Source organism: Pocillopora verrucosa, chromosome 11 (genome assembly GCF_036669915.1).
Source record: "Pocillopora verrucosa isolate sample1 chromosome 11, ASM3666991v2, whole genome shotgun sequence".
Classification (NCBI taxonomy): Eukaryota; Metazoa; Cnidaria; class Anthozoa; order Scleractinia; family Pocilloporidae; genus Pocillopora; species Pocillopora verrucosa.
The window spans coordinates 18510684-18537252 of record NC_089322.1 but is presented as its reverse complement, the minus strand read 5'-3'; the positions used below and the strand labels follow the sequence as shown (position 1 = coordinate 18537252).

At 36.2% G+C, this 26569-nt stretch overlaps 4 protein-coding genes across 4 annotated transcripts; 2 read left to right on the top strand and 2 right to left on the bottom strand.

The window, feature by feature from the left end:
* Positions 1-1822: 1822 nt before the first annotated feature.
* On the top strand, positions 1823-9595 carry LOC131777206 (probable ATP-dependent RNA helicase DDX20). Its single transcript, XM_059093438.2, has 12 exons — positions 1823-2178; positions 2587-2681; positions 3205-3376; positions 3464-3575; positions 4308-4450; positions 5077-5141; positions 5573-5646; positions 6078-6136; positions 6563-6645; positions 7077-7182; positions 7311-7412; positions 7929-9595. Exons 1-12 carry the CDS (start codon positions 1989-1991, stop codon positions 9584-9586), a joined length of 2859 nt encoding a protein of 952 aa, XP_058949421.2. The 5' UTR covers positions 1823-1988; the 3' UTR covers positions 9587-9595.
* Positions 9596-10301: 706 nt separating this feature from the next.
* LOC131777207 (ras-related protein Rab-43) lies at positions 10302-14600 on the bottom strand. The gene is made up of 3 exons (XM_059093439.2): positions 14319-14600; positions 11638-11925; positions 10302-11358 (listed from the first exon to the last, which is right to left on the bottom strand). The coding sequence occupies exons 1-3, from the start codon at positions 14505-14507 to the stop codon at positions 11206-11208; spliced, it is 630 nt and encodes a 209-aa protein (XP_058949422.1). The 5' UTR covers positions 14508-14600; the 3' UTR covers positions 10302-11205.
* Positions 14601-15849: 1249 nt separating this feature from the next.
* On the bottom strand, positions 15850-23182 carry LOC131777173 (pre-mRNA-splicing factor ISY1 homolog). The gene is made up of 13 exons (XM_059093405.2): positions 23075-23182; positions 22884-22906; positions 22652-22709; positions 21627-21692; positions 21116-21158; positions 20761-20873; positions 19614-19675; positions 18263-18318; positions 18004-18126; positions 17396-17505; positions 16842-16928; positions 16577-16609; positions 15850-16465 (listed from the first exon to the last, which is right to left on the bottom strand). The coding sequence occupies exons 1-13, from the start codon at positions 23075-23077 to the stop codon at positions 16391-16393; spliced, it is 852 nt and encodes a 283-aa protein (XP_058949388.2). The 5' UTR covers positions 23078-23182; the 3' UTR covers positions 15850-16390.
* Positions 23183-23272: 90 nt separating this feature from the next.
* Positions 23273-23689, top strand: LOC131777175 (NADH dehydrogenase [ubiquinone] 1 alpha subcomplex subunit 12). The gene has a single exon (XM_059093406.2). It carries the CDS (start codon positions 23273-23275, stop codon positions 23687-23689), a length of 417 nt encoding a protein of 138 aa, XP_058949389.1.
* The last annotated feature ends 2880 nt before the right edge of the window (positions 23690-26569 follow it).

Below are 26569 nucleotides of genomic sequence, written 5' to 3'. Positions count from 1 at the left end.
ATAAGAATAAATACTACTTGTAAAAAGAATTTATGGATATTTGCGTCCTCTTTTGTCTTCAAACAAAGCTATATTCAATAACCCAGCTTTCTGAAATATTTTTCTTGGGGCTCTGTCAATGCAAATCGTGCTGTTTCAATGAATTGATTTCGGTATATGAATTCGGTACAGCCTCTCTTTGATGCGCGGAGACTGGCATAGTATTTTCCAGTATTGATCCAACAACCGTTGGGCAAAATTATTATCAAAATAAATTAAGAGATATAAAAGTTACTGACTAATCGGAAATATCAAAGCATTATAGACGGCACTGAAAATATCTCAAATGGGAAAAAAATTATTTCGAGTATTTAGCGATAGGGAAATTCGCCGTGCTCTTTTGCATATTTATGATCGAGAGAGCCTAAGAATTCGTGTGAAGTTCATCGATTTGGTAAGCGTGTTATCACCTACGAGTAGATAATTTGCTCTCAATAAATATTGACTTAAGTTAAAAAGTGGAAGCTCAGTGCTGCTCCAATCACACATTAGACTAGAAGCAATTAGGGTATCTACACTCGAAAACAATTCAATTCCAAAAATCTTCCAACTTATTGTAACTTAGGATACTAGGATGTCATATCCTATCCTTACTAATAAAACTATGAGAATTGCAACTTTTATCAGTTACCTCAGGATAACAAAGTCTTCATTTAGCTTTTAAATTCCTTCTCAGAGCAGCTGGAAGCTACGAAGAAGTTGTTATAATACTGCTGACCTTGACAGCGTAACAAATTTGCCTTGATTTGTTTCATGCGGTTGCCAAATTACATCTATTAATGATCGACCCATATTTCCGCAAAATAAATAAATACAATCCTCAGTTTTGTGTGCCTCCTTTGTTTGCGCAGTACAACGCGTTATTTTGCCAAGTGTGACAGCTTTCTTATTGAAAGATTTGGCAACAATCTGGTGTTTGTACAGAGAGGTATTTATGAAATAATGAGCGAACATTCTGCAGGTGGAAGGGTGAACCATGAACGAACTCTCAGAGTGTCTTGAAGGGCGTCATTCCACCAGATTTGTTCTCGAGTTTCTTATTGATGAAGAAATGATTTCGCCAGGAATCTGACCTTGATAATGAAAAATTAATTGGTGTAGCTGACTCCGTGATATTAAGCTTACTCAGTAACAGTGATACAGGCGCTCACAACAATGCGAATAGGCATCATTGTATTTGGCCTGGCTCCAAGAGGAAAAAAATTGAAGCTCAAGCAATTTCACGCCTGGCAACTTTCTTAAAGTCAAAGGCATGAGGTTTCCTTTACGAGACCGATCATATCCGAAGAGGATCGAGGGTTTCCGAGGATATTCAAAAATTTCCGAAGAAGTTTCGAAGAGTTCTAACGTAGCCTCTCCGTAAATGAATGCTCCCCGTTTTAAAATAAAAGATCTCGGTTAGTGCTTGATCATTTTGAAAAGAGCTTCCTCCTCTTGAGCCTCTAGCCTAAGCATTTTTTATATTTTCACTTCTTTTCTGTAAGAAATGTGTCTGTGAAGATTATAAAATTGCAATTTTTTCTTGTTTTGTGAAATATCTTAATTTTTTTTTTTGCCAAAATTTGGACGGTAGGTGTTCTTAGCGTGAGATCTCAAGGCGTGGGTGGCGCCCTAAAGTGAAGCTGTGTGGCGGTTATTGCGAATAGCACTAAATTCTTCCACCAATTGTCGTTAAATATTCGTCCGAGGACAGGTGAATCAGTCGCGTTTCGAGGCAGACTGGAGGCGAGTTTTATTTCATTCGTTCCCAGATTTTTACCGAGTAAATTTAAACATGGCGGCAAGCATAAGACGTCTACTGTCGTCTTCTAAGTTTCGCATGAAAAGCGGAATGTTTAATCTATAGCTAGAACCCGTAATGCTTTGAAATTTTTATGATCAACGGAGCCCTTTGAAAGTCTTAAGCCGATTTCTGATCTTGGTATTGACTGATAAAGCGTGTTTTAAAGATGCCGCGAATTCGCACGGCACATAAGTTCAGCGAGAGGCACCGAACTGGTGATGTCTTGGCCAATGAACAAGTGGATTTTAAGTCTCTTCTTCTTTCTCCTGATGTCTTGAAGGGACTGAGTTCCTCTGGATTCGAACGACCCTCTCCGATACAGTTAAAAGCCATTCCATTAGGAAGATGTGGCTTGGGTATGTATTGCTGTGGTTGTGCTAAATTCGAAAACTGTAAGTGTACAGTGGTTAGGCTAACATTGGAACCCTAAGGGGCTCTTTACACGAGTCTTGGCTGAATTTTAGACCAGGATCAATCACCGCAAAGAATCCTAAACATATCCAATTTACACTAACCCAGCTTGCCAGCCTGCATGCGGCACCAGCCTTTGGTTCGCTTCAAGATCGACTAGGGTCAGTCTTTCTCCCGTTGAAAATCTGACAACACTGGCTATAAGTCGAAAAAAATACGTTCAGTTTGACGGAATGGTGGAAGATTATAATGTAGAAACAAAAAAATAATAGATTATTTGAGTGGTCCCAAGTTTAATAGTTAAAAAATAGAATTCAATTCCTTTTGAGATTGTTTGATATCTTGTTTTGTAGATTTGATAGCTCAAGCCAAGTCTGGAACTGGCAAGACCTGTGTGTTTAGTGTCATTGCCTTGGAAAGTGTTCAGCTTGACAGCAGCAAAACCCAGGTAAAACATGCAACAAATTATTTTTTCAAGCTATATTTCTTTAAATTGTAAACTTTAAATAGACAGACACAAAAATGGTGTTACCAAACTGCAAAAACATTTATCTCACTCTAAACATGTCTCTTACAGTTCTAGGATTCAAGTGAAGTAATGATCTTTGCAGCTAAGCTAAAATTGTTAGCAATTGCAGAAAAAGAACCTGGAAAAATTATGTCTAAACTTGCTGCTCACCTGCAAGAATCATTACTCTACTTAATTTTCAATACACAGGTCAACTGAAATGTATTTCATTAGAAATTGAGTTTCTAACATGGGAGTCTATGTTGGAATCAAATTTCCCCTTGGTTTAAAACTCCTCAAACCAGTTGATTTTGTGTTTGGCTGTCTCGTGTTTATTACTAGCAATAACCTCAACCTAAAACAAAGGGTGATAGAGAAAATCAATACTACACATCTCTACATAAACCTGCAAAATGATTCTGTTTTAATGCAATCCTGTAATCAGGCAATCATGTAATTGCAGGTGCTAATCTTGGCCCCAACAAGAGAGATTGCTGTGCAGATCAAGGATGTCATCACTGCTATTGGTTCCGAGATGAAGAACTTAGTTTGCCATGTGTTCATTGGTGGACTGCCAGTTGATGAGGACAAGAAAGCCCTTCGCAAATCATGCCATATTGCTGTTGGTACACCTGGTTAGTGATTGTTCTCAGCAGATTAACCTTTCAAGGAGAAAAGATGACAATTTGGGTAACTGACAATTTAATTTGTTGTGTCTTTAGGGAGAGTTAAATACCTGATTGAAAACCATCTTCTCAAGACCGAGTCTGTACGACTCTTTATTCTTGATGAGGCAGACAAACTTCTGGAGGACAATTTTCAGGAGCAAATCAAGTGAGTGTATGGTAACAACATTCCATTTAACTGTGTTGTAGAATTGTACATTTTGGCTTAAATTTTAGAAGTGACTCATATTTTTTCTTTTAGAACAGATGTCTTAGGAAAAATTATTTGATTTAGTTTAACCCTTTACACCCTAAAATCAGTATGCATATTCTCCATACTGCTCTGTATACATTTCCCAAGGTGCTGACAAGGAGAATTTGTTTGCCAATCAAAAGCTTCCTTCATTGGTGATCATTTCCTTTATTCTCATGACCCTAATGTTTGGTTCAGGGGTGATATTGTTGGGAGAAATTTGATGCTAGTCACTTGTAGGGCTTAAAGGGGTAAGCCTGTGGGAGATGCTGTGGCCTAATGGTCAGTGTACTGGACTCTGGATCAAGAGGTCTGGGTTTGGGATCTGTAGTGTTTTTAGGCAGCACAGTACTGTCATCATGCCTCTTTCCACCCAGAAGTATAAATGAGTACTGGTGGATTGTCAGGGGAGCTTGATGAAATGTAAGGGGGAGGGGGGGGGTGTAACCTTATGATAGATTAGCATCCCATCCAGGTTGGGAGGGGGCAGTAATATCTCTATTTGCTTCACGCTAAGAAAACTGGGATAAGTTTAGGCCAGGTGAGCCATTGGGCTCGACATCAGAATTGGCCAGTTTAAAGCTTCGTGCAAAATACTAAGGTCTGTGAGAGGATTTGTTAATAAGAACATATGGCGATCTCTTGCAGCTGGGTATTTTCGTCTTTGCCATCAAACAAGCAAATGATGGCATTTTCTGCAACCTACCCAGAATACCTTGCTAAACACCTGACAAGATACATGAGGGAACCAACGTTTGTGCGACTTAATGCAAGTGATCCCACCCTTCAGGGTAAGCACTTTTGCTAATGTGAAGCTCCCCAGGCATGTATAAACCCTTTTTTGTTTTTTTTTCTGAGACAGTTTGGCAGTAAATCTTTCTTTTTATTACCTTTCTGCTTAAAAATGCACTGATAATGTAAGGAGAAATTTCTTTTCACTCACTCCTTTACACCCTAACATCAGCATTAATATTCTCCATACTGTTCTCTATACATTTCCTAAGATGCTGACAAGAAGAATTTGTTTAACAATCAAGAGATTCTTTATTTGATGATCATTTCCTTTATTCTCATGACCTTAATGTGTGATTTTGGGGTGATATTGTGAGGAGAAACTAGATACTAGTCATCCTTAGGGGTTATAGGGTTAATGTTGCTCTACAAATAAACTTACATTTGTACAAGGTTGGAGCTTGTACGCTATTCAGGGTACTGTGAAATTTGAAATCTTTTTAGGAATGATAAAAAAAAACTCATCAAGGCAACCTTAAAAATATATTTTTTTGGTTAGAAGGGTCTGCAAGAGAGGTAGACTTATTTGTAATCAATGATAGCAAAGATAACTCAAAGGTGTCCTTTTTAGTTATATAAAACCTTCTTGTGCATTCAAGATAGTATGTGAATATTTTATCTTCAGGAATCCAACAGTTTTATCAGATGGTGCCCTTTCATCCACTGCCACACAAAACATTTCAAGAAAAGGTACATCTTTGATATATATAGAAATATTACTTTAAAGTTAGCAATCGACTCAAGTAAGAAGAGGAAAGAAATAGAAAATTCAAAGTAGATGTTAAATACTATACTATGTCCTGTAATTGTATACATACAGTAACTGTACTTAGTACTGTGTGATTTACAACATAGGTTACTTGGTGCTGCATGTAGCCCAGATTAATGAACAAATAATGACAACCAAAGAAAGTCAGCTTAACTTCTTAGCTAGATTGTAGAGATTAGGGGCCATATGAAAGGTATCTACTCTCGACAAGTAGCTGACTGACCTCCTGTGCAAGTCTCTTATTAGATATCTCAGGTATTTAACTATCATTGGCAATGCAGTTTTAATTTGATTGGTATTATTAATTTCCTGACTAACATTGAATCACTATGCATACTGTTTATTGCTGTAGGTCACTAGGCTTTTAAAGCTACTTTCAAGCCTACCATTTCAACAATGTCTTGTCTTTTCAAACTACCAGATAAGGTATGTCTTTTAAAGGAGCAGCATTACTAGTATATAATATATATATATTTTTCCACTCTTGTAAATTTTAAACAATCACTTTTGTCTAAAACTAGATCATTAGATAATGCAATTCAAGAGTTTTCATTGGCCTGACCAACATGAGTTATAAACCATTATACCATGCTATACAAAGTGTTTTTGTACATTGTTGCATTCTGTTTGTTATTACAAACAAAAGTTGACATTTATTTATATTTTTTTAGGCATTTCTCACCAAACAATTATTCCCCTTGTGCTTGTTGGACATGAGATGATAATAGCCAACTTGGTCCTTACAGGCCTTGTTGGCTATTTGTCATCTCACATGCAATGTGCACACATGAAATAATTTTTTAAATTATAATAGTCATCATAATTGGGTTCTTTTGCTTCTTTAACTGGCCTTTTAGAGCTCAAAGCCTCTGTGATACTCTTCGTCAAAATGGATGGCCCTCTGTCTTTATTGCAGGTTTGTATAGCCATGGAGGATTTTGCTAAAGGTGTAGCATTTACCAAATGATTTGTCTGATCTGTCATTTAGTTTAATTTGGGCAATTTTTGGATAAAAGATAATTAAGCTTCACTGTCAAAAAGTCTAACGTTTACATGAAATGTATATGTTGAAAAAAAATGCAGCATTTATTGTCCTCCCAAAGAACTCAAAGTTTTTAATATTGGGTCGCAGTGCTCAAGCCTTTTGTTCAAACACAAATTTGGGAAACAATTCCCTCTACCCCCTCTTAGCTTTTTATGCTTTTGTGCAGAAATTATATCAATAACAGCATAAAATTGGCTCCACAAAAAATCAAAATTATGAGGTTTTGGCGGCTAACAGTATCTTTGTGTCTTTGATATAAAATATTCCAGATAAGTTATTGATTTCTTCAACTTTCAGGAAGTCAAACCCAGATACAGCGATTGAAAGCCATGGAGAGGCTAAAACAGTTTAAATGCAGAGTGCTTATTTCAACTGACCTGGTCAGTTACATTTTATGATTCTTGTCTTTCTTTTTTTTTCATTAGTTTTAGTTTGAAGTTCGATGTCAAACTTTTATTTTATTGTCAAATTGAAACAAGTTCAGGTATATTTCATGACAAAACATTGTTGACCTTACGATTTTAATTTACCCTTTAACTCCCAAGTGATTAACATGAAACTTCTCCCTAAAATATCCATACACTATGTGACAAACAGGTAATGAGAATACACAAACTAATCAGGCAGAAGATGTTATCTTGATCCATCACCAAATTCTCATAACTAATTGTGAAGGTTATGTGTAGTAGCAAGAGGGGAGAATTAACAATCAGATCTTGAGAGTTAAAGGGTTAAGCCTAAGGAAATGATCTGTATGAGAATGTTAATCAGATCCTTTGTTTTGCTAATGACTTTTAAATTTTTTCTCAAGACTTCTCGCGGAATAGATTGTGAGAATGTCAATGTTGTGGTGAACATGGATGTCCCACGTGATTCTGAGACATATCTCCACCGAATTGGACGAGCTGGCAGATTTGGTAAGTCAGACATCTTTTTGTAAGGACAACCAAGGTATTAAAACATTCACAGGTTCCCTGTCCTGACTAGTTGGCCAACCCAGTTGCCTTGTAATAAACAATTGGCTTTTATCTGCCACTTTGTACAGGTACACATGGTATTGCTGTGACCTTTGTAGCCAGGGGGGATGAGGAAAAGTTGTTCAAGAGAATAGAAGAGAATATTGGTACCAAAACTGAAGCTTTGCCAGGTGAAAAATCTATTTCCATTACTACTATGTGTTGTCTTGTTGCTTTTAAAAAGAAGAAAAAATAGTGCATGGTGTCATGGTTCTGTCGAATTATCAAGCACCCTGTTTTTCCACTCTCAAGAGAGAAAAAACAACAAGAACAACTTACAACAACCTCCAATTGATGCAGGCTGTATACTTTAACCGAGCTTGTTGCAGTAGAAATAAATATGAGCCCAAAATCTCTAGATGCTTGTGTAGAACTAGAAAATGGAGGGTACTTTGCAGGAGTTCATCAAAATAGCGTTCATGTCACTTTACCCAGCAATCTCCAAGAATGATGAGCATCTAGAAAATGAAAAAATTTAAAGAAGCCTTTGATTATTACACAAATTCTCCTTGTAATTACCATAGCAAATGTATGGAGAACAGTCAAGAGAGCTCACACACTGATGTTAGGGAGTAAAGGGTTTAACTTAAGAATGCTTAAAATACATATCAGGTGGATGTTGCTGACATGTGGTGCATCTTTTTTAGACATCATTCCTCCATCCATTAGCAGTGCATTCAATGGAAACACTGAATTAGATCCTTCAACAACACTTCCCCAAGCAGCATCTATTGAAGTTGATATATTGAAAAGTGATTTCGTGCAATCTGAAGTAGTGGAGAATCAAGAGAGTCCACCTGTAAGTCAAAATGAAGTCTGTGCACCAAGTAATGAAAAGGTCTTGGATGATGTTGATGAAAAAGTTCCTGTGGAAGATCAAGAGAGTTTGTCTGCAGAGAGCATGGTTGAAAAGACATCTCTGAGAGTTGATTTTGAGAGCAAATCAGATGGGCAAACAATGGAAAAGTTTCAGACAGACAATGATATTGTTTTATCAAAGGACAGTGAAACAGAGGAGGCATTGGATTACATTCAAGAAAGGTTTCAGAACTCTTTGTTTCTGGGTCAAAACTGCACCAAGAAGAACATTAGTGGGAAAAATCCTCAAAGTATTCAGACTCAATGCATTTCAAGTGAGCTCCAAGTGAATGAGACTGATGCCATTGGGGAGGTGAATTTCCCAGAGATGGTTGAAGTCTCATTCAATGATCTGAAGGAGAATGTTTCAGAAATAAAAACTGATCTCCAGCAATCAACTCAATTTAACCCATCTGAAGAAAGACCGTCTGTTGTTGCAGACACTTCAGGTAAATTAGAAGTTGGCAAAGACCATAGTTTGCATCTGCAGTTAGAACTTGTCAACAATATGAAAGACACACTAAATAAGGCCAACCATGAAAGTGATCTTTACTGCAGCCTACAAGGAAACAAAGATGGAATTGTCAGTCAGAGTTCAATAGAGGGATCATCAGAAGACAAAGACGAAAATGTAGACCAAGAAGAAGATGAAGAAAATTCTATAGTAACGCAAAGTTCAGATGAGAATATATCCGACAGTTGTAGTGAAAGTGGAGGAAGTTCTAATAATCTGGAATTTGATGCCTCTGAGGAAGAACATGGATTGAATTTAGTGAGTTCTATGCCTTCAGTGGATGAATTTGAAAAAGACTTTGAAAGATACCTTGAACATTTTTCTGGTCATTCTCAAGAAGACTATGTCTTTGATGGCATTCCTGGACCAAGTAAATTGTTAGTTGATGATATAATTGAGGATGGAATTGATTCCAGTGAAGATTACAACTGGCATTGCAAGACTACTTTGGTACATGCAGGATCACAGAATTACAACACTGTTCTTGAAACATGCTATCAAAGGCAGCCAAAAGATGTAGCTAATAGCTGCTTTTCTCATTACTGTGGACAGTCTGCTGAACTGCAGAATCCCACTGCAAATGACCAGTTTGATTTTCAAGAAAATTCATTTTGGGGACCTTCAGATTACAGTCAATGTCAAAATGATTTTTGTGATGAATGTTTTCAAGGTGCTGATCATTTTTACAATTCTATTTATTGTAATAATTATGATCCACACCAACTGTTGCCTGGCAACTATTATCACAAACCACCATTCACTACTGACACCCAAAGACAAACAGATTTTGCCACAAATACTTTGGATCAATTTTCACATAATACTGGAAGTTATCAAGAGTATCAATGGAATGCAAGCTGGTATAATGCATATCAAAGACAAACAAGTTGTATCAGGCAGTTTGTATCTTTTAGTAGGTCTATGAAGTTATAGTTTAACATTTAGTAAAATTGACAAAGTTTTTCCACTTTAATAACCTAATGATAGTTTACCATGTCTTTAGAATGAAATGTCCCAGACATTTCCACAAGTGCTCCCAACTTGTAGTACTAGATTAATTTATGAAAATAGTTTCTATAATCATGTATTGTACAATTAGTTATTGCGTTTATCTGGAGACTTCAAATTTTTGCCTGATTTTTTGCTCTAGTGACTGAACCAAAAAATTAATTTTGCACACCCAGACATTAAAGAAATGATTTGTCCTGTTTTGTTGGCAAAATAGCAGAAAACTGGAACCTTAAGTTAAGCTTGTAATAGGCAAATTTGTCATTAAAGTAACGAGTTCCTGACTGTTGATTATACAGTATGAAGAGGTAATCACAGAATAATTTTACAATGTAGAATTCCATTTGGAATAATAAATAAAATAAAAATACATTTCATGAAGATGTCCAACCACAACTGCAATAAATTACTGATGACATCAAATTCAGTAAGAACAAAAATTTATCACACCAATAGCTAGCCACAAGTGTCACCCAATTTTAAGGTTTCTTGTAATATACTGTTAAGCAGAAACATGGCAAAGAAGGGTATTAAATAATATTTTTGTTTCACATCTAAAATTTATCAGGGTCAGAGACAAAATGTCATTTTGACATCTCTCTCTAAAAGATCACTTTTAGAGAAGTAGAACCAATCCAAATGAAAGGTGGAAATTAGCAAAAAACTTGTAATTATAAACACGTTAATAACATGTTTTTCCCCTCTCAAATACTGGTACACTTTCGACAGACAACTTTACTATACAGTTCAAATCATTTGGCAAACCAAAGGAAAACGTTTAGAGCCCAAGAATGAAAAATGAGAATAACATTCTTAATTACATTTACCGACAAAAACCCAAAGCAGATTCATGCACAATCACCACAAATGCAATCACCACAAATGTAAAATACCAATAATACAAAACAAACAAACATAGGTAAGACACAATTTTAACTAAGCAAACAAACAAAAGTTTGATCTTGCTTAGATCAAGAAAAGTTCAATTGGAAATATTTCTACTAACTTATAAATATAATTTTTACACAATGTCATTGGTAGATACCATCGGACTAGCTTATAAGCACTTCCTCCTTTTCAGCAAAGTCTGTCACAAAAAAAGTCAGTGAAAAAAAAAACTGATTTAAGTGCACCATAAAGAGCCTAGGGAGTACAGGATGAAGGTCTCTGAGTCTGAAGTGGATAGTTTTTGGGTGCCTTGCTTAAAATAACAAAAAAAAATTTTTTTGGGCACCTTGCTCCATGAGTTAAGTGGGGCGAACTAACATCAATTCTTTTTAACTGACTTTTTTTACTTGTGCAGTAGACTTCACTGGAAAGTTGGGGCTGCTCATAGTCTACCACTGAAATGATAAAAGCAATTGAAACATGCTATGTGTACACCATTATTTTCAAAACATCTGATTTTGGAGCTATCTGTTTAAGTCTGAATGAGGCCAATGCTTTAGTGTAACAGCTGCAGTTTTGACACATTACACCAAACACTCAACTGTTTAATATCTAACTTCTCTAGCTCAAAACTCTTTAACAGGACAACAGATTGTTCAACCACAACCACACCACTTTGAGTCTACACTTCTTGATTCTAAAATCACAGCATCATCCATGATGTTTGCTTGAAGTTGAGAGCCATTTTCGTAACGACTTTTCAATTCTCTTGCAACCCGCATGAACGCATTTTCAATATTTGTTGCATCCTGCAAGTCAGTATACAAGGAACACTTAGTCTGAATACAAATTTCATAAAAATATATCTCTTGGTTTTGAGCATCACAATCCCAGAGGACTAAAAAATAGATAAAAAAATCCTTGATGTATTTCATTTTGTTTTGAAGCTGAAGTTGTACATGTAGGGAATAAGTTTCTGGATTGTCCAAAGAGCACTTCATTTAAAATTTGCTTCTTTATCAAAGATAATTACATTTATCTTATTACTATACAGACAACCCTTAAAAGTTCAAAATCACCAACATTACCTTTGCCGAAGCTTCAAGGGTGTCAATCATGTTATAATGTGCAGCACAGGACCGTGCTTCTTCAAGGGTGACCTCCCGGTTTTCAGCAATATCTGTTTTGTTTCCTACTAGTAATTTAATAACATTAGCTGGAGCGTATTTTTTCACATCTTCTGTCCATCGCACAACATTCTTGAAAGTATCTTTTTTGGTAATGTCGTAAGTTATTACAACAGCATTAGCACTTCTGTAGTAACTTTGAGTAATTGTTCTGAATCTTTCCTGGCCAGCAGTGTCCCACACTTGTAACTAGAAAGGAACAATCAAATCCAGCAGAATTAGTACAAGATGTTAGTGAACCTCTATTAAATGGCACCATATAAAGCAGTCACCATGTATTAAGCGGTCAAGTATTTACTTCCCCATAATCACTGTAATTTTCACTTCTATTGACTCTTTAACCCCTAAGAGTGATTAGTAACTATTTTCTCCCATCAGTATTGCCCCTAAAACAAACATTGAGGTCATGAGAATAAAGGAAATGATCACCTACTAAAGAAGCTCTTGATTGTTAAGCAAATTCTCTTTTTCAGTACCATAGGAAATGTATAGAGAACAGTGTGGAGAAAATGGATACTGATGTTAGGGTGTAAAGGGTTACACAGTAGTGATCACCTTGGAGTGAGTCCCAAAAGCCGGTTTGCATTGTCTTCCACCAGTATTGAGCAGTCCCTTAACCCATTAACTCCCAAGATCTGATTGTTAATTCTCCTCTCTAGCTGCTACACATTTCCTTCTAAATTAGTTCTGAGAATTTGATGTTAAATCAAGAAAAACAACTATGTGATAAATCAAAGTATTCTCATTATCTATTTGCTAGATAGTCTATGGATATTGTAGGGAGAAGTTGCCTCTTAATCACTTCTGGGAGTTAAAGGGTTAAAGTGAAACCACTCTATTAAAACTAAGAATAATCTTTCCAGTAAAATTTCACCCATGTTTTTCTTCCAAAATTTATGTTGGTAGTATTTTTGAGCAAGTGTTTGTGCATTAAGTGGTCAATAATGGCAAAAAATAGTGCTTTTTTTATTGTTTTTTATATTACTCCTCATCTGAAGAACCTGTATAAGGCAGTCAATCTGTTTTAAGCAGTCATTCTGCCATTCCCCACAGGTGACTGTTTAATACACATTTGACTGTATTTCATGGTTTAGTCAGCTCCCATGCTAGAAAGCTAGTCCTGTGAGAGTTTCATTAGCACAGAGTGACTAAATTTATATATCTCTCACTGACCTAGTCCTTTTGTTCCATAATGAAAGTTATGGACCAAGTTTTTCTGCTTGGATTTATGGCCCAGGCATGAAGCTTACAGCCATAAATTCCAGCAGAAAAATACAAGGTTCTGTAACTTATAGTACAGACCAAGAAAATGAGATTTGTAAGACATTTATTATATCACCAGGTTCAAATGGAGAGGAAAATTTCAATTCAAACAAACTTTTGAATTTAGCAGGCTGCACAGTTTAAATTGGAAAATTAATAAGCCAAAACTGAAAAGTAAACAACAGAAAACCACATGTTGAAAAGGAAAATAACAACAAAAATTGAAAACCACTGGAAGACAGTAACAACCAGTCTGCCTCAGCTATCCCCTTCTCCAAAGAAATTTACATAAAATCACACTGTTTTGTTGATGTTTTCTATTTTCATTTGCCTTCACTTTTCTTTTTGTTTGGTCTGGGGTGTGTAAACACCCAAAAATAACTAATTTCTTATCCAAACTGTAGAGACATGCCTGGGTACTTCAAGAAGTGCATGTAGCATTTGTCAGTTTCATGGTCTTTTGGGTATTTCAGAAGGTTTTAGTTATATGCAACAGTCTGGATTGAGCCATTCTATGAATGAGTGTCGTGCATTCCTGTTTCTCTACGTTTTACTTATAGATCAGATGTAACATTTGGTTATTTAAGTTGCAGTTAATTATTAACAACAGGCAACCGACATTTCTGCATGTGTTGTGCAAAACTGTTATATATTGGGAAACTATCCTCTGGGACTCCACATAAAGAAAACGAAAAAAATTATTGTAGAGTTGCTTAATTTTAAGCTTATTTACAACTATTTATTTTTTATTTCTTGACAGATAAAGTAACAAACCATTAGCTATTTAGGTCTGTGTACTTGAAATGTATTTCACACAAACCGAACTGTATGGTGCTAAAATCGTCATCGTTCTATTTTGTACAACTTATCATAAATCGAAATACCCGAGTTAAAATCCAGTCTCTGTTTACTGACAAAAATGAGAGTAGAAATCGATCGGTTAAGGAAGTTCGCCCTGACTGAAATAATTTTTTTCTTCTAAAACCTTTGTCGGACTAACTCGCGTTGTCTACAACGAAGGTTGAGATGATAAACAAAGAGCTTTGGCGATTGCATATATATATGGGAAATGGCTAAAAGACGGTGGAAATTTCACAGAAAATTGAGCGTAACATCTTCCTTGGTGATAAGGTGATAAATTTAACTACCTGGAACTTATATTTTTTATGCACATTTCACTTGTGTGTACTGACTCCATGGAAATTATAAATAAATGATGGATATTTAGACGCCAAACTCTAGGAGTTTTAGCCGCTTGCTACCCGAGTCATTCGGGTCGAAACAAATGCGATTTTTATTTAGTCTACTCTTGCCCTTACCTTGACTTTTTTTGCGTCAACAAGAACTGTCTTCATTGTAAAATCGACCCCAATTGTGCTGCCGTGTCGCTCGACGAAAGTCCCCTTTTTGAACCGCTGTACAATGCATGTTTTTCCGACTCCTGGATCACCGATTAAAACTATTTTGAAAAGATAGTCGAAGGAATCATCCTGGTCGGCTGATTTCATCACATGAGAAGTTAATATTAGCAGAAAACTACCCGTACATTTACGGCCCTAATGAGAAGTTGTGATTAGTTCGCTGCCAACTGTTCAAATTTACATATTATGTCAGTTCGTGCCCAGACTTCGTTCAAGGAAGAGTCAGAGACTTGCCAAAAAAGGACAGGAATGTAAGTCACCACCAGAAACGGAAAGGGAAAGATGATTTATTAAATCTACGAGTCAGTGGTACGTCTCCGAGTTCAGCTTGTTTAGGGGGAAGGGGGGGCTGAGTAGTGATGCCTAGGATTGGGAGGTGACGGCGCCTACAGGTCGCCCACGCGAAAACGAAGATCATTCAAGAAGTTTATTAAGTTCGACTGAAATGACATGTCTCGCGAAAAAAAATTGTGAGTGTCGAAAATATCGCCACATTTTCTTTCGCTCTACCTAATTATGCAATAAGGGGCCCCTCTCAGAGAAAATCACACGGTCACTCACAACGCTTTTTATAGTAGTATGACTCTGATCACTCAAACGAACATTACCTCAGCGATGTCAGGCGCCGGCGTTTCGTTTTCAAGTTCTAGCGCCTCATTTACTGACTTCCGTTCCTTCGTTTATAAGTTTTGGATGTTTCTATTTATAGTTTCTGACGATTTGTTTCGGAGTTTGGACACAGTGCAGAGCAATCTTTAATTTTGATACCCTATTTGCCAGATTATCTTTGTATAGGCAAGATCACTTAAAATTGATCGTTTTCAACCCCTACTAACAAACGCTATATCGTTGTCCCTACAGTTTTACAACGACACACTGCCATGCATCAGGCAACGAGATTTACTAATTAGTAAATAGGACTTGAGTAGTGGCAAGATTTATTCAAGGAGGGGGGGGGGGGGTTAAGAGTTTGCTACATTACCTACCACACTGAAGTCTGAAGTTGAGAGAAATAATCCCCCTGAGAGGAGGGGGTCATGGACTCCCAGGACGCCTCTAACCATGCCCCTGTACATTGTTTAGATGCATAATCAAATTCTTATTATTAGCCCCTGAAGTCATGAATGATCCCCACTTAGGAGAGTTAGCATGTGACTTGGTTAACCCTTTTGAGCCCCTTGGAGTGACCAGCATCTAATTTCTCCTCACAAAATTACTTCCAAATCACACTTTGAGGTAGAAAGAATAAGAGAAATGGTCACCAATTAAATACGCCTTAATCAAATTCTCCCTGTCAGCACCTTAGCAAATGTATGGAGCACAGTATGAAGAATATGCATACTGATTTTGAGCTTTAAAAGGGTAAAAACTCTACATATGGTCGTACATATGAAAGTCCTTTGCCATACACTTCAGTGACTCTTAAATGTTTATATATAAACTTCATTCTACACATGCGAACTTCTCTTCATTTACAAATACTTTACAATGTCTCCATGAAAGATTGCGTCTGTTGATCGTGGTGAAGAAACAATAAAAACCAAGTACGATAATTGTTTGTCTTAAGACGGAGTAATTTATGATGTGGATAGCGATGTTTCGACTGTATATTCCCGATCTTATACAAACAGCTAAATCGAGTGGTTACGCGTCACTTTATGCGGTATTCTTCTCTTCTGCAATTGGTCGGCTTTTAACAACCAATCGCAGCGGAATATCACGCCTTCTTATGTGACAAGTTGCTTATTTGACAGAGTTTCTTTCAAGTCCCTTCACATCCTAATCCTACGCACCATTGTTTTTGCGGCCTAGAAAAAACGGGAGCGAGGCTTTGTTGTTCACGTCAATCATTTTTTTGGTTGCCATGAAAACTTTAAATGTCACTTGACCTGTTATTAATTGCAGTAACCTTTGTAGGAGACTCCTTCGGCTTTGAGTTGGATATTGTGAACAAATGAATACGCATGGTGTTAAAGACCGAGTAGAGCTTTTGCTTCTTGGCTTTGTTGTATAAGAGTCTCGCTGGCGTATTTTTCGAGAAGTTCCTGAAATAAAAATGATAACGTTGGTAATGTAATATAGAAAAAGTCACACGTAAATTGAAGTTACTAAATAAAATAATTGCAGTTTTTAAGTTGAGAGCATCAAATCCGTACCATTTTCTTTCTTTGAACGAGCATTTCCTCAACCTGTAAGAGCAAAACAGCACTTTGTTAAATTGGACAAAAAATGGAAGAAGGAATTGAAATCAAAGCTGCTTCATGACAAGGCATTCCTGAAGATGAAGCTCTGCAGAAGACGAGAGATCGCCAAAGACGAGAATTTACCGAAGACGACACTTTGTCGAAGACGACGACAAACAAAAGATAGTCATAAATTGAAAAAAAAATCAAAAAAAAAAATTCAAGCTAGTGTTAAAACCTCTTTTTGTGATGGTACAGGAACATGAGCAACAAATGGTTGATTTCCTTCCTCAGTTTGGTCTGTTTCCATGTCATCATCGCTATCCTGTACGAAAAAAGGGGTAAATATGAAGATAAACAAATAAATGAATAAAAAATGACTGAATATAAGAAAGTTAGAATAGTTTTCGTCAGTATTTGAACAAAAGTATGAGCACTGTATATTAAATTATATTATATTACTATATTAAAGTGTAAATAGTATTTCCCTTGAAGAAAACTAATTGGGGACACTGTTTACGCTTTAAAATATAACAAAGCTACATAAAGTTAAAATTATTCACACTTCAATTCATAATGTATAGAATCGGTAAATAAATAAATAAGTGAACAGAGTATAATAACTTTGTAAAATAAGCTTAAAAGATATCAAATATATATAAATGTAAAATTCAAAGCGGCCCAGCAGCATAGATCACAGTTTTTTAAATTATTTATCATGAGTGATAGGTCTTAGAGTGATAGATTGATATACTTTTTCTTTTTTTTCATGCAGGAATTAGTCTACTTCACCTCTTGTTCTTTTGTGACAGCATATATATTTTCTTCCTCTTGCTCCTGTTCAGTTCCCAGTTCTCCTGCTTCTTTCTTTCGTTCCCATTCATCCAGTGCCCGGGCAATGGCTTTTGAAATGCAAACAAAAAAGAAAGAAAATAAAAAAAACACCAACATCAGTAAGCATATTCTCCACACTGTTCTCTATAAATTTCCTGTGATACTAACAAGGAGAATTTGTCTAATGATCAAGAGCATTTTAAGCTTTTTTCATTTCCTTTATTCTCATCACCTTACTGTTTCAATCAGAGATGAAACTGTTGGGAGAAATTAGATGCTTATCACCCTTAAGGCCAATTTAACTTAAATCATGATTCTATGCAATCAGTAAGCCTCAGCCTTTCTAAATAAGAAGATTGATTTAATTAAATAAATCTCCTTCCATTGTTATTATGTTCGGCCCTTTTAAAACTGTTGACAAAAATAAATGTTTAAAGGTTCAGCTAAATTACGGATTGTTTAGGATGCAGTTTTGTTAAACAATGGCTATAAACTTTGTTTAAATGATCAGACATTTAGGGTTGAAGACTTACATTTTTCTTTTCCAGAAATTGCCTTTGACATACCTTCCTTTTCAATTTCTTGTTCCAAGGGAACCAGCACTCCATCGTCTTCATCCCTGTAGCCATAATAGTCTGCATCAACATCCTTGTACAATTCTCCCCTAGTCTTCCTTGGAGGTGCTGGTGCTGTAATGTAAAACAAAAAAAAAACAAAACAAAAAAAATTACGAAAAAAGTTTTCAGTGACCACTGAGAATTCAGATTAGGAGTTACAATGAAACATATATTTTCTGTTTTAGTCGTTGGATGATTTAACACTTACGTTCCTGCTCAAAAAGTTCCCTGACACCAGGGAGGTCCTTGGCTGCTCCAAAATACCTTGTATCAAAAAGCAAAAATTAATTAAAATAACAGGTAGCATCAAACTCACAATTATTGAAACTGGAGAGAGCCTTGGTGGCCATTTAACTCTTAAAAAAAGACTGTACTTGAGCCTATTGGGATGTTAGTCCATCCCAAGGTTTCCCCCAGCATTTCATCAGGCTTCCCTGATAATTTGCAGCTACCCATGTATACTCCTGGATAGAGAGAGGCACTGTGAGAGGAAAGTATTTTACCCAAGAACACAACACAGTGACCTGGCCTGGTCTTGAACTCAGATCTCTCGACCTGGAGTCCAGTGCACTTACTGCTACTGTGCATCCCACTGACTCTTAACAGATATTAAATAAATATGCAAATTCTCCTGGCTATAATTCCAATATGTAATCTTTTTAAAATGAGACTCTTTCAGTCTGCCATTAGATTTTGGGAAATTTGGGAAACTATTAGCTTCAAATGTCTCCTGAAGGCATTCCACAAAGTTTGTAAGTGCCTTTAAACAAATTCTAAAAGTGTAATTGATTCACCCAACTAAACCTGCACACTAGTAAATCTTGTATTCAGTTCCACTCAAAACTGGGAAGTGGATACTTTAGAAATTTCTTCAATGGTATTTCAATTAGTAATTGTATGAGCTTTTTATTGGCCATAATGGGATAATGAGGTGAAAGTAGCCACCTAAAGATGGCAGCTAGCTGGCCATTTTGCCTGGCTACCGGCACTTTTTGACAGCTCTGAATTCTCCTTTCTTATTCACAAGGAAATGAATGGCACTCTGTAGGGAGAATCGCTAAATGGATCTTAGAAGTTGAGGAATCTACATTGGTACTTGAACTGAGGGAATGCAATTTAGTCTGAAATCATACCTGTAATTTCAAAATCCAACAAGTGCACAGCTTGATTTTGATTTGAAATCACAAGTATGATTTCAGACCAAAATTGCAACACACAAAGTTCAATTACATCTTGATTATACCCATTTTGAAAACACAAAATTCAATCCCTCAACTACAGGATATTTTATTATCCAGTATTGAGGTAGTTTTTTTAAAAGTTACAAAAGTTTTCTTTCTTTCTCAGTCCTCTAATTTGATTGGTTACCATAAACAAGCCTTGAAATCTGATGGGTTGTTGTGTTTTACTCAAGGTTTTCCAATGGCTGGGAAAAAGAGTGATGCAATTTAGAGCAAAAAATGGTGTGATTCATGAATAAATTACACTGATGAGAGCCAATGGGATTGCAAGGATCACAGTGATTTCAAATTGAATGTAACAAAAAGTATAAAACACACTTGTATCCTCTATTTCCAGGTACTTCTTTTCCCTCATGGTCCAGCATCTTTGGTCCAATTTTCTGAAAGAAAGAAAAATGAGAAAATAAGAAAATGATCAGTTTTTGGTAAAACACAGAGAGTCAGCACATACCTTTCAAAATCAATCAGACAGTCCACTTCCAAAATAATAAGTGGTTTCAAAAATCAAAATTAATAAAATAGGTACTTCGGAAAAATGTGCTTCATCAAGTGTCATGATTAAAAATCATACCTGTCAATAATAATTATTTAGTTCAAATAAAATGTAATATGTAGTATGTTAATTTACATCTTTTCTCAGACTTGTGTTATAACTCCATCTAAGTACAACTATAACAATCTGTATTTAAAGCTGGTTGACTGTGACAAAATTTTATGAAATAATATGTAATGTAATGTACGAAATTGCAAAGTTTGTAAATGTCAGTCTATCATGTTCCCTTGTGTAATGACTTTGTTTACACATAACTACACTATATTGAATATAAATTTGGTTGTGACAAAATTATAATTTATAGTTTACTGGTGGTTTAAGCCAAAACAGCAAGAGAGAAAAAAAATTACACAAAGTCCACCTACACTATAGTCTGGCCCTTCAAGCTCTTTAATGCAATAACTACACATTATTGAATATAATGTTGGTTTTGACAAAACAATTATTTATAGTGTACTTTCTACCTTGTGTTCAGTATGATTTGAGCAAATACCAGCAAAAGAGTAATGAAATGTTACAGAAATTCCACTAACAGCATAGTCTGGCTTGCCAAGCTCTTAAATGTGATGATTACACATTATTGAATAAAATTTTGATTTTGACAAAATTATAATTTAAAGTATACTTTCTACTTTGTGTTGTGTACTTTAACCCTTAAGAATGACTCGCATCTAACTTCTCCCTACAATATCACCTCTGAATCATACATTAAGGTCATGATAATAAAGGAAACGATCACCAACTGAAAAAGCTCTTGATTGTTAAATGCTCTTGATTGTTAAACAAATTCTCCTTGTCAGCACCTCAGGAAACGTATAAACAACAGTATGGAGAGTATACATACTGAGGTTAGGATGTAAAGGGTTAAGCCTTTACAGCAAAAGAGAAAAATAGTACATTAAGTCCACTTACACCATAGTCTGGCCCACCAAGCTCTTTAATTCGATCCTCCCAATGCCTCTTTTCTCGCAAAAGCTTGTTGATCTCATCATTTAGATCACGGATTCTAAACTCACCAAGGCCAGCTGTAGATAAGTGACATGTTCAGTATCATGGTAGAATAATGTGAAAACAAATTCTAGATAGGACAGACTGTGGAAGTGTGTATAGTTGTATGACTGTGGAAGTGTGTATAGTTGTATGACTGTGGAAGTGTGTATAGTTGTATGACTGTGGAAGTGTGTATAGTTGTATGACTGTGGAAATGTGTATAGTTGTATGACTGTGGAAGTGTGTATAGTTGTATGACTGAAGCTCTCTTACTTACCATTTTGGATTTGGGCAACTTTCTTAGCAACTTCTCGTATGATCTATTAACCGAAAAAAAAAGAACTAAGTTCTTAAACACTTCATTTCGCATTCAACTTGTGCCATGGTAAAATATTTTTCATAAATTTACAGTACTGTTAAAACTTGATTATCCAGACCTTGATGCTCCAGATCATTTGTTTAACTGGACTCGCTTCTCTAGTTCCATTTTATCACAAAAATTGATCACTCTCATTCTGGATCCAAAATTTTTTCCCATCAAGCAAAACAGATGCACTGAAAAAATGTTGACGCTACAACATTAATACAGCTTGTAAGACAGTTTTTGTAAATAGCTTGGCAAATTTTGGAAATGATGGAAAATAGTTTGAGACTGTCCTTTTATCTTGGTTCATCAATACTCATATTAGATTTTTCTTATCCAGACTCTAGATTATCTGGACTATTCAACCCAGTTGCTATGAGTCCAAATAATTGAGGTTCAACTGCACTGATTATTTTCATCAAACCTGCTGCCTCCATTTTTCTGCTTCTTGTAAATTATCACATTCTGTTGCTAGAAATGGTCTTCGTTCCTGATAAATCCACCATTAAAAAGATAAAATGTAATCATATGTCAAAAAAAATTATATGAATCATCTCACAAAAGTTTGTTTAGAGTAAAGTTGGTTTCTTATGTTGAACAGCAATACCATTTGCATTACATAGGTTTTGTTTATATGGCATCCATATTGAATGCCTAACCACCATATGTAAGGCCTGAAACTGAACAATGTGGGGGTCTGTACACAGCAATTGACATCTGTTCACCCACTCAGACAGGAGGGATTTCATGAGATAGCTTGAGTTGTGATTGACATTTGGATGGGTATGAACCAAATCAAAGTAGGTATAAATTGTCTGAATTTGAGTATGAATCAACTGAGTACAAAAAGTCTGTGGATAAGACACAACTGGATACTGTGAACAGCACCTTGAAAACCTGAAGGTCTCTTAAATTTTTTTGTCACACATTTTCTTCAAGGTTCTCAAAGTTAGAGACAGTTTCTTTCAACTGAGGGTCTCAGTCAAAAGTTAGCTATCCCTCAGATTAGTTAAGAATTATTGTTTCAAGTAAAGAAATTCTGATTATGGTTGCAAGTATTTTGACATAATGGCAGTGTATGGGCTAATACTGTAAACTGCTGCTGAAAAGCATTGGGCTTACACAACTTTGTAATGGGTTTTAGGAGGGCTTATAAACAGAGGGGCTTGTATCTAAGGGGAGGGCACATATCTTGAGGGGCTTATAGTGGGGGGGGGGGCTTGCATCAGGGGAAGCTTATTACAAGAATGAAAAAAGGCTTTGACTTGAGCTATAGCAGTACTCTTCAAATGAGGTTGTGCATTGACTGGTTTTTAATTAAGTAACAAAATTTCTTGTCTGAATCAGCTAAATAATCTGAGTATGGTAAGGGTAATCATAGAGGTTATTTGGCTAGAAGGCAAAATAAAAGCTCTGACTAATTTAATATCAACATAGTGAAACTATTACCTTGATCCCCTTGCCTGCTTCTTTTCTTTGAAGGTCATACCAGCGAGCAAGCATGGTCCTAGAGGAACGATACATACTTATTACTAAATTGATCCCCATGTATACCTAGCTGGTTTGAATTCATGTCTCACTGAATTCCATTTAATGTAATTAGATATGAAAAAGTATTTCAATGATTCATCTCTTTTCCGTAAGTGCAGAAGTTAACATAAAAATTAAATATTAAACTTACATAGCCTTTTCTGCGTTTCTTGCCTTTAAAAGAGAAACACAAACAACCGTTAATGAATGATTCGTTTACACACTGAGAAAAACATGCAGCATGAAAAACATCTTTAGAATACTAGGTAAAAAGAGAGTGGTCCTTGGAGGGAAAAATGTATACCTGGAAGCTAAAAAACCACAAGTTCAAATTTTACATACCATTTTGAAGAGTATAAGGTACAACCTCGGGTAATAAAATGACAAAACTTAGAATCTCTGAGCTACGTTCGATCTACGCTGTCCGCCATTACTCTTCAATGATTATCCGCTGATCATTGTCAATAGAAGATTACCCAGAAACATCTGCGCTCGGCGAAGCAAAATATCAGCCATCTTGCTTGTTGGCTTTTAGCAAAGATGTCCTACTTTTTAAATGCAATTCGAGCTGAGCTAAATGCTGTTAAAGTTGCTGGTGGCTGGAAGGCTTCATTTTACAGGATTCTACGAGAAACAAATCTTCGTACAGGAACTCTGATTGGAACAGACAAATATGGAAATAAGTACTTCGAAAATAACACGTACTTCATGGGAAGAAATCGTTTTGTTGTTTACCCTTACGTGGATCGTTACACCTTCGATGCCAGCCAGATTCCCGCGGAATGGCATCGTTGGATGCACTACATGACAGATGACCCTCCCACGAAAGTACCCCCAGCGGAAAGGAAGTTTATTCAGGCTCACGAAACTAACAAAACAGGCACCAAATTGGAATACGTTCCTTACAGTACTACCCGGCCAAAGATCGAGGAGTGGCAGCCCCCTAGGAACAATTAACTCTCTTGATTAAAGACTGGTTGGTCCTTTTAAAGTTACAGAAGGTGTGATCAGATGTGAAATGTACTGTGTGGAGAGATTTCTATGCAAGTTGGAACTTTGTCACAGGGGTATAACAGTTCTTTTAAATGATGACCTAAGGGAACAGTTTGTAAATTGTAAGTCATTGTTTGTTCAGCAAGTTTATAAATGCGTTGGAATTTGAATGTCAAGTAGTGTTGTATGTCTTTTATTTAATATTTTTAACTCTCTAATTCCCAAGATGTGCTTCAGTATTCTGCCTTGCAGGGGTGTTGCCAGGATTTTTTAAAAGGGAGTTTACACTGCGTCAAATCCAGGGTACTCACCAGATTGTCATGATAACCTCCACTCTGTGTTTTACCAATATGATAAGAAAAGGCTTTCAAAGGGGGGGTCACAGGTCCTTCCCCCCTCCCCTAGCTATGCCTTTCAAAGGGGGGCTAAGGCCTTCAGTTTTTTCTTGTACCCACAAGCTGACAGTGTGGAACAGGCTACAAGAATCTAATCTGTCTTTTTGTAGGGGGGGTGCTGGCTGCATAGAGAAGGTGTAAATTTGGCATTGGAGATCAGAGAATTCTCGAGCTGCTGAGGGGAATTCTCTACCCAGATTTCAATGGTCGGAGCTATCTTTTGTTTACAAGATAATTTGATTTTATTAATGGAGTTGATAATGTAAATTGGCCTCTATAAAGATTTTCAAAAGTTGTTGTTTTGAGTGTAAGCCCTTAGTCAGAGTGAAGGGCTTGCGACAAAGGGCTAGCACTCAAAAAGTCAGCTTAACCCTTTAACTCCCAGATCAAATTTGTAATTCTCCTTACTGTCAACCATACACTTCTTGTAATTTTTGTTCAGAGAATTTAGTATTGGATCAACTAATTATCCCCAAATTGATATTTTTCTTTATTCTCATCACTTATCTGGTTGATATTGTATTGATATTGTAGGGAGAAGTTCTGTCTTGGTCACTCATTGGAGTTAAAGTGTTAAGAAACTCTTTACATACAAAATGCCAAATTATCTTTCAATGCCCCCACCAATGCAACACCACAGTTTCTTTAGAAATTTACCCCCTTTATTTTTTATTTAGATGAGGAAATTGTTCCCTGTTATCCTGTTCCTTGACACCAATCCCTTGCCATTGCATTTTGTAATGAAAACCCTGTATTGAAGAACTTTGATGAAATTCTTCAATACCTGTTCAAATGGCTGCTCTTATCATTCCTATCAACTCTCATTTCCCTTAAAATACGCTTTATTCTGCTTCACGAAAGTTTAGACTTAGCAACATTTACAAAACACGCACTTTGAGATAATTTGTACCTCCTAGAATTTTTTTTTGTAGTGTTTATTTTGAATTATGATTTTGGCCACAATCCCATAATGGGGACTCAGAATTTTCTTATTGTCCACGCTCATGACATGACAAAAACATCTTTCTCTATTTCTTTACCAAGCTTAAATCTTTCTTTCTTATTCTACTTACAATCCTAATAGCTTTCCATAATGAAACAGGAAAGTGACTTAAAAAAAGATGTACAGTAATGTTGCCCATCTTATGTGCTGAAAATACCTCTAAATTCCCTCTGTCTATAACCCTGGCAAAGACTTTGTGTCAGCTTAGAAATCTTAATCAATTGTATGCAAAGCTGGATCCCGAAAGAGTCACTGTTATCTCTCAATGTGGGGTGCTAAACCAATAACCCTGAAATTCTTCCACTCTTGAGATCCATATATTTATAGTTCAAGGTACGAAAAATCAAACAAGATCTGTTTTTTGTCTTTTTAAACACCTTTCTTTGCAGGCCCTCATTATTTCTTTGGGCAATGGAAGAAGTCAGGGAGAAGTTTGCCTGGGGTGTGGCACCAATAGAATTTATCAATACCAGGCCCTTGCAAATCTCTTGTCAGCTTATGTTGCGCAAGGTTCATAATTTCCTATGGGCAAAAAACATTTGTGGAGTGTGCCAATAACATCCACCTGATACAGGCTAGATACTTCTTCAAAGAAATTTGATATTGTAAAGAGAAATGTATGATTGGTCACCATGGGAAGTGAAAGGGCTCGACTTAAAATGTCCCTCAACAGAGTCACCTCATCATCATCAGTTCAGGTTGTGAGAGTGAAGGATCTGATCGGCAAATGATAATAGTCCTCACTGAGCACAAATCAGGAAATTGCTATCATAGAAAAACATGTGCAGACCACTGAGGAGAATTTAGATGTTGAATGTTGGCCATTGATGTAAAAGATGAAAAACTTTCACAGAGACTAAGATGTTTAACACTTCATCTCCCAAGAGTCAGACCCAAGGGGTCAGTCAAGGCAGAATTTCTCCTTACAATATCAATAAAATATCAGGTGGGAGAATGATGAGATAAAGAAAAATATCAAATAACAGAATATTGGCTGATCCAATACCAAATTCTTTGAACTAACATTATAAGAATTGTATGGAAGACAGTAATGAGAATTACTATGACATCTTGAGGGTGAAAGAGTTACATCTTGTGACGACAGAGGTTGGTTTCCAGAGATGCACAAGCATCATTTAAAAACTAATAGAGGTGGCGAGAGAACAAGAATTCCCATTCAAATAAATTAAACCATGTTAGCTTGTGCTAGGCTTTTGGTCGATGGAGAAGAGAGTTGAAATCCAGGAAGCTATTCCCCAAATCTGTCAATGATCAAATATGATGAATAACAACACGTGGAGAAAAAAAAAATGAAAAAAGGGAGATTGTTTTTTCCGAACTACTGTTGAGTTGCATATGGATTTAGCTCCTTCAATTTAGCTTTTGACTAAAGGCTAAGTGTCCTTGTCTTGATGATTTTATTTTTGAAAAATTGCCGTAACTTCT